Source organism: Chinchilla lanigera, unplaced genomic scaffold, assembly GCF_000276665.1.
Source record: "Chinchilla lanigera isolate Chin_1 unplaced genomic scaffold, ChiLan1.0 scaffold00122, whole genome shotgun sequence".
Classification (NCBI taxonomy): domain Eukaryota; kingdom Metazoa; phylum Chordata; class Mammalia; order Rodentia; family Chinchillidae; genus Chinchilla; species Chinchilla lanigera.
This window is the reverse complement of record NW_004955523.1, coordinates 1,732,634-1,740,664: the sequence shown is the minus strand read 5'-3', so window position 1 is coordinate 1,740,664 and position 8,031 is coordinate 1,732,634. Positions and strand designations below refer to the sequence as shown.

At 44.1% G+C, this 8,031-nt stretch overlaps 1 protein-coding gene across 1 annotated transcript in view; it reads left to right on the top strand.

Moving 5' to 3' along the window:
* Positions 1-8,031, top strand: part of LOC102026251 (acyl-coenzyme A thioesterase 6-like) — a 15,110-nt gene that overhangs the window by 1,562 nt on the left and 5,517 nt on the right. Inside the window, exons 3-5 of the mRNA XM_013507119.1 lie at positions 332-437; positions 6,276-6,377; positions 7,692-7,867. Of these exons, the coding sequence (XP_013362573.1) occupies positions 332-437; positions 6,276-6,377; positions 7,692-7,867 (384 nt within the window). The remainder of the gene's footprint in view (positions 1-331; positions 438-6,275; positions 6,378-7,691; positions 7,868-8,031) is intronic.

Below are 8,031 nucleotides of genomic sequence, written 5' to 3'. Positions count from 1 at the left end.
GGCGGTGCGGGCGGGCCGGGTGCGGGGCGCCCTCTTCCGGCCGCCGGGTGAGCCGGCCTCCTTCCCCTCCTCTGCTCCAGTCTGCCCTGACACTTCTCCCCTTTTTCTCTCTCCGGGGCTCTCCACGGGACCCGTGGTGTCGCTGATGATTTCTATTCACTTTTTTGTCTATGGCTTGGTTATTATCGGGTCAGTCGATAGGTAGAGCAATACCAGAAGTTGCTTAGAAAACGATACGGGTTCTCATCCAAGCCTTCTAATTAGAATCTTAATACCCAAGAGACGCGCGGGTGATTTGTGTACACTGTGTACACGTCGGGTTTGAGATCAGCTACTGTGGAACAGTGATTCATGCCCGGGGAAGGAACCAGCAGTATCTCCAGGGAACTCGTGAGAAACGGTCGGTGTGGCCCACTCGGGAGGAGCCCGCGACCCGAGTTGAGCCGCTTTTTCCAGGAGCTTCTGAGGCCACCTGTAGGGCGGGAGCCTCTGCTTCGAGAAAGGGGCTTAAACAGCGCAGCCCTCTCACAGGGAGCTGCCGGGCCGGGCGGGGGGCTAGTCCCTCTCTCTCGGATGCGTGAAACTGCTAACAGCAATGACCAAAAATAAGGACTTTTCTTTTAAACTACAAGATGAGTTAAAGCTCCCTCTTCCCAGGTTTCCTAATGTTGCTCTAGGACTTGGAAGGAATGCAAAATTGAAAACGTGGCTGTTTGGTAAGCAACCTTAAAGAATTACAGTAGTTACATGTTTAAGTAGCAACAACCAAAAGCAGTAGTATAGAGATCCGCAATGAACGCACTCTTCTCTATGACATCTTTGTCTCATGGGCAGCTGTGTTTCCTTCCAATTTTAACTCTTCCATGATCCAATATCCCAATTAGGACACTTTTTATACTAAAGCATTTCCTGGAGATGCTGGAACAGACAATCCTGCATTCACCACTATGGTCTGATATTCCATGGTCCTTTATTTCCTACCTCTCCTGATGGCAGACCTCACTCTCAAAGGTCGTTTTCATGGTCCCCATTACTGGACAGACCCTCTTCTAGCCTAGGATCCCTTCGCATGGTACTCTGGCTTTCTTTGGGTAACCTGTGTCCTTGGCACCCAGTGAGCTCCTCAAGCTGTTGACTCTTCAGCTTCCCTTTCAGAAACTACTGAAATACGTAGCTGTGGCTGTTCAGCCTCCAGGAATCTCATGCACATTTCCCAAGTCCATTTGCAGCAGTACTTGTCATTATGAGAACTTGAAGACATTTCTAAATGTCCATCAGTTACATAGTGGAACTGTGACAGCTCTATACTTGGACATGATCTACAGCTGTCAAAAATGAGGTCGATGTGTGCACTAATGTGAGCAGAGGTAAAGCTGTCTGAAATGTATTCCTCTGTGATAGCAAGTTGCAGAAAAGTACATAATATAATTTCATTTCCTAAGTAAACAAGTGTTCCTGTATATACTGGAGTGTTTATGTCTACAAGCAAAAAAAAAAAAAATTGGCATATAAAGCAATTCTGAAACTAGGCTAAGGAAATAAGACACTTGACTCATAAGATTGTAAACTTTTTATTAAATCTCAGCGATTAAAATGTGTTGATACAAGAATAGACAAATAGAGCAGTAATATAGACTAGATACTAGATAGGCTGATAAATGCATGTATTCAAGCTTGGAATATGATACAGAGGACAGTATAAATTATTGGGGAAAGGCAGTTGTATTGGATATTTATTTAGATCTCTACCTCACCACATATACAAAAATGAATTCCACATCAATTAAAGACCTGTTTGTGAAAAAGCTTTAAAACTATCAGGAAGTACAATGTGGGTATCTTTATAACCTCAGGGCCAAGAAGGCTGTCTGATGTAGATTTGGAAAGCACACACTATAAAGGAAATAGAAAAACTTCAGTGAGAAAAACAACAATATAGACAAAGTTAAAAGCTACAAAAATATTTACAACACATACAACTGACAAATGATCAGGTTCCAAAACAGAAAGCTTCGCCAGGAATATAGCTCAGCAGTACAAGTGTCTGCCTAGCAAGCGCAAGGTCCTGAGTTCAATTCCCAGTACAAAAAAAAAAGAAAACAAAACAAAAAAGAAAGCTGCTACAACCCAATAAAGAGATCCAACTCCATAAAAAACATACAAAAGATATAAGAAGGACATTTTTAAAAACAAAAAGGATATCAGTAAACATGAAAATTCTGAACTCCTTAGTAGTCATACAAATACACCTTAAAAGTGCTACAGAATACCCTTTTCATCCCCATTAAAGGCAGACATTAAAGAAAATTGATTCTCAAGTATTTATAACAGTCCACACACTGCTGATGGGAGTGTCATTCAGTAAAACAACTTTGAGGAAAAAGTTGGGAGTCTCAGTAAAAAGTGAAATGTACATACCATCTAAATAACCTGGGCGTGGAACTTGTATATGTAGCCCTGGGAAGATACTTTTACATGGTGTTTACAGGGTGTTCATAGCTGCAGTGTGATAACAAGTTACAGCTACCTTAATGGTCATCAAAAAAGGGGCTAAATGGTACTCTATTCATCAACACACTATCAGTGATACAGACAAGGCCCCCCCATCCATTTGGAAAGAAAAACATAAAACCCTGGGCCCTTTAAACTTTTACTTCATTTATACAGCTGGGAATTAGTGACGCCATGTATAGTCGAAATGTGGGTAGGGTTTCACTACTTTGATGACAATCTTAAAAAATAGTAAGCCTTGACACAGAGTGTCCAGACACTGCCTGAGAATGTCAGGTTATGGCCTAGATGTTGCCAAGAAGTCAACATGATGATACTGGGAAGCTCAATCAGAATTTTTAGTTGCAAGCACAAAAAAACAGATTTTGAATTACTTAAATTTATTGCGAGGCCTTAAGTTCAGGAACCCAGTTGACCAAGACTGGTAGATTTGGACAGGAAAACTGAGAGGATCTAAGAGGCTGCACCAGGAGCCTTAGCCAGGTCACAGCACCAGCGCACCACAGAACGTCAGTAATGCTGTGGACTGAATACCAACACTGCCCACCTGAGTGAATTCCAAACCACCCTCACCTCTCTGTATCACTCACAGGAACGAGCCTGGGTCACAAGGGGAGGGAGAACCTCTCATGTTGGTTTTTTCAGTGGAAGGTAGGGCCCTGGTCACCCTAATACAATCCAAAAAGGAAAGAAGGTGTGGATGCTTGGGACTCCCAAACAGCGCCCCAAATAAATGAGTCAGATTCCAAGTCAATTGAGGAGGAGATCTGTGTTTTGTTTCTTTTAAAGGACCAGAGCCCTTTCCTGGGATCATGGATCTTGTTGGAGTTGCAGGAGGACTTCTAGAATACTGAGCTAGTCTGCTGGCTGGGAAGGGCTTTGCTGTGATGGCTCTGGCTTATTATAACTATGACGACATCCCCAAGGTTTTACAAGATGGAGCTGATGGGAGAGGCATTTTGAAAAGTGGAAATGGTAAGCATGGAGACTCAGTGATTCAGTGATGGAAATACTCGTGTCCAAATATACTTAGTCCACAATTATATATATATATATATATATATATATATATATAGTAGCATAGTGGCAAAATTACCACTATTATTAGCATGTTGTTGATAGGTGGCCTTAAATGTATTTAATGGAACAAGCAAAGTAATGACTTCAAGTTTTATAAGAGGGGGGCGATATAACTTATACTTGCATCTTAGAAAATTAATAGTGTGATGGACTCATATGGATGCTATTGCAAAAGCAAAGCACTCTCTGGACTATCCGAAGAATAGACATTTTCTTTCTTACACACTTTATGGGACCCTATAATTTACTGACACTTTCTTGTCAGACCCAAGAGCTGTAAAGGAGGAGGAGAAGGACTGCTTCCTTTCCTGACGCGTTTCCTTTGGCACAGCTCCTGGAGCCCCATTCTGCATTGACGTGGAGATGGGGCAACCACGAACAAAGCCCATGGAAAGACAGTCATCCTTATGCAACAATACTGAGGCAGAATCAGTGAAGGCACAAAAGTACTGATCTGAACCAACACATCTGTCTAAATTATATACTAGGGAACTACTAAGTATAGCCCCTGGTAATTTTGATTTCCACAATGGGTCATTTGAGGTTTTGCAGATGGACTTTAACCAGGCACCTCCGTGACACAGGTACGAACAGGTTTTAGTCAGTTTCCAGTTTCTCTCCCTTAGTTGAAGCACAGCCAGGTAGAGAAACCGTTGCCTCAATACTAGCTGAAGTCCATTTAGAAAAATAATCCTTACCTGGGGTAACCCCTCTAACTCCACAGCAGCCAAAGAGCCCATTCACTGGACAAATTAAACGCTATATGGCTGGTTGTACATGTCTACATTTTCCATCCCTAGTCAGCTGGGCTAGTGTGCCAATGTACTTTCAAATCCCAATTCACAAAATTTATGCACACTTTTCATTTACTCTAGCCAAGAGACCTATGTGCAGTCCTTTTGAACCTAAGGGCCACTCTCTTTAAATTAAGTAAAGGTGTCCCTGCTGTGGCAAACAGAAACACCAAAACGACACCCAGGATTTGGAGGCAGATTTGTCTACATCAATGGGCACTGATCGGGATCATTCCCAAAACATCAGGTTCTCATTGCTGGTGGCCTAGGGCTTATATGCAATAAGCAAGCAGGAGGACAGAAGCAGAATGGCTTGTCAATTGTGGATTGGTTCTTACAGTATGCATCATAGTGACCAGAGGTTTCTAAGAAACAAAATAACAAGAACCGGAACTGGAACTATTACCTAAGCAATTAACAAACTGAAATATACTGGGGGGAGGATCTTCTGCTACATCCCCACTCAAAATAATTAAAGCCTTCCCCAAGTATTTGCCCCGACTAATCCAAGATTAGTAAAAAGCAAGGTCGTGAGTTCGGTTCCCGGTACCGGAGAAAAACCAAAAAGAAAAAAAAAAGATTAGTAAAAAGTCATATACTTCACTATTGTAAAGGTATAATTAATGCTATGAATAAGAATTATATTCCAGTACAACAGTCATAAAGCACCAGGAGATAGGGACCTGAAACACCATAATGTATAACAAGGAGATTTCTGCTTATTAAAACAGACATTTACAGAGGGCCTCCCTCCAACCACACAAGGAAGGCTCATTCCAGGTCTTACTGACCAACCCCTCTGCCTCAAGCTTAAAGGAACTGACTCCTGAATACCTGTGTCCTATGTAAAGAAAACATCAGCTCCTAACTGAATCTATACTTCTGTTGATGGATTAAACCTGAAAATTTCTAGGAGTTCAGTCACAGGGGATATGTGGTAGACAGATTTCCCATGATGACCAGACTGGGGCTATATCCCCTTTCCTTGTTTCTAGATTTATTTTGTTCTGTCTTTTTCCCTGCAAGAACAATATCCTAGTCTGCATTTCCCAGTCCATCACCAAGGGAGAAACTTACAAATTGTTGAATCTGCCATCCCAAACACTGACCAATCTGTGACTCTCGTGATGGCCTAATTCAGTGTGTAACAAATTTTTCTAAGATTCTAAGTCCTACCACCTACACGAATTCTTCCTCTGGAATCTCCTTCAAAGTAAGCTTTCTCATCTACCCTCAACTCCTGTCCTCTCTCTGCTTTACCTTCTTAAAGCAGTAAGGGCCCCAGGACTATTCAACAGATCATTCCCTCTAAACCATTCCTTGTGTCTCTCTACCCGAAGTAAAAAATTATTGAGACTTATTTAAAGAGAAAGGGATACTAACAGTACTTATTAACATAACTGACCCCAGGTTTAATTCCACCCTATACAAAAACTCACAGATGGAAAAATTTTTCTTCTATCAGGTATTTCTACTATTGTTGACAGGACATTTCATCAGAAACCTCTGATGAAATGCAGCACATGTCTGAAATCCCAACACTCAGGAGGCTGAGACTTGAGGATCGTTGCAAATTCAAAGCCAACCTGAGCCAGTAGTGAGTTCAAGGACGGCCTGAACTACAGAGTGAGACCCTGTCTCAAAAAAACAAAAATCAAACAAATTAAAAAAAAAAAAAAGATATCTGGGTAACAAGAGATAAGTGTGGATCAGGACATGCAGTAGTCCCTTTTCTGTTAATATTGCAATGTACATGGGCCTGAGTACTTTATAGAGAAAATAAGATTATTTAAGTTCAAAGACACAGCACTGGCTCTAGTGAGGGACCTCTGGCTGCATCATATCATGGCAGAAGGCACTATGTGGGAGCACAAATAGACTCGTACTTAGCCCATGGGGCTGCTCTGGGCCATGCGGCCCGACCGGCCCTTCTGGCGCCTGCTCAAGCGCGACGTGCGGACGCCCTTAGCTATGAGAATGAACCGTCTACAAGTACAATGAACAATATTGACGATTCTCACAAGTATAGTGTTGACTGAAAGAAAACAGGCACTATAGAAAGCACACTGCACGATTCATTCCCATAAAGTGCAATGAAAAAGTTACCTGTGGTGTTTGAATCAGGACAACGTATTGCACTGGTTTGATATACATAGCATCCACCACACTACTGGGAGGTGGTGGAACCCCTGCGGGGCCTCCTGGCAGGTCCTCGGTCATTCAAGCTGTGCTCTTGAAGGGGACTGTGGGGCCCCAGTATTTCACTCTCTTATTTCTGGCCTGTGATGTGCTCTGGCAGGCCCCACCCTGACTATCTGGCACCCTCACCAGAGGCCTAAAGAAGTGAGACTGCCCAAACCAAGGGTGGCAGCACACACCTGTAATCCCTAGTTATCTGAGAGGCTGAGACAGGAGGCAAGTTTGAAGCCACCCTGGACAACTTAGCAAGACCCCATCTCAAAATAAAACATAATAAAAGGGTTGGGTATATAATGAAGAAGGGAAGAAGGGAGGGAGGGAGAGAGAAATACAGCAAGCAGTCCAACCGTGGATGGGGCCCTCCAAAACAGGGAGCTAAATAAACATTTTATCATTCTAAAAGTGCACCAGGTGTTTATTGCACTAATGCAGAACTGACAGATATATTTTGGGAAGCAGGAAATGCTTGCAGCAGGACCAAGAGTGAATTCTATGGTCTGGTAATAATCTATTTCTGGCTGTTTGTGCTTGCTTACATGGAAAGGTGTGTATGTATGTGTGTTGGGTTTGTGAAAACTCACCCATGTGGTTGCGCCTTTGGTATGTATGCTGTCTATGGCTAGGTATGTCCCTCAAAGTTCATGTGCTGGAAGATTACTCCCCAGTGTCACAGTGTTAAGAGGCAGGACCTTCAAAAGGGACTAGATCGCCAGGCATGGTGGCGCACGCCTGTAATTCCAGCACTCGGGAGGCTGAGGCCGGAGGATCGTTGCAAGTTTGAGGCCAGCCTGGGCTACGAAGTGAGCTCAAGGTTAGCGTGAACTGCATAGTGAGACCCTGTCTCAAAAAGACAAAAAAAAAAAGGGACTGGGTCTCGAGGGCTCTGCCTCCTGAGTGGACTGCCCTTACAGCAGATACGGTTCCTCACAAACGGATGCGTTAAGCTTCCCGCGACCTTTCTGCACGCTTTTCTGCCTTTTCGCAAAGGGATGACAGCAAGACAACACTTGCCAGATGTGGACCCCTCCAATTTGGACCCCCAGCCTCAAGTGCACGAAACAAATCTGTTTTTAAGTAAGTTGCCTGGTTTCACGTATTCTGTCATAGCGACACAGAAACAGTCCAAGACAGAGATTACTTGTCATTAAAGGTCATTCTAAAAAATACGTCACTGACCTCATGGACGCGCTGGACTTTGGCTGGATCTCATTCACGCTGGTGTCCCCACCAACCGATTACCAAACAACGCCCCACCCGGGAGAGCGCGAGGCCGAGGGTGCGAGGTTCGGCCAGAACCTCTCGGCGCCCCGCCCGCCCGGCCCCGCCCAGAGCCGGGTTCCTTTCGCCCGGACGCACGCTCGGGCCGGGCGCGGGGTCCACGGGACGGAAGCTCCCAGGCGCCCCGCGACTTGGAAGGGGCCGAGGCTCAGCCGCTCACGGCCCGCCA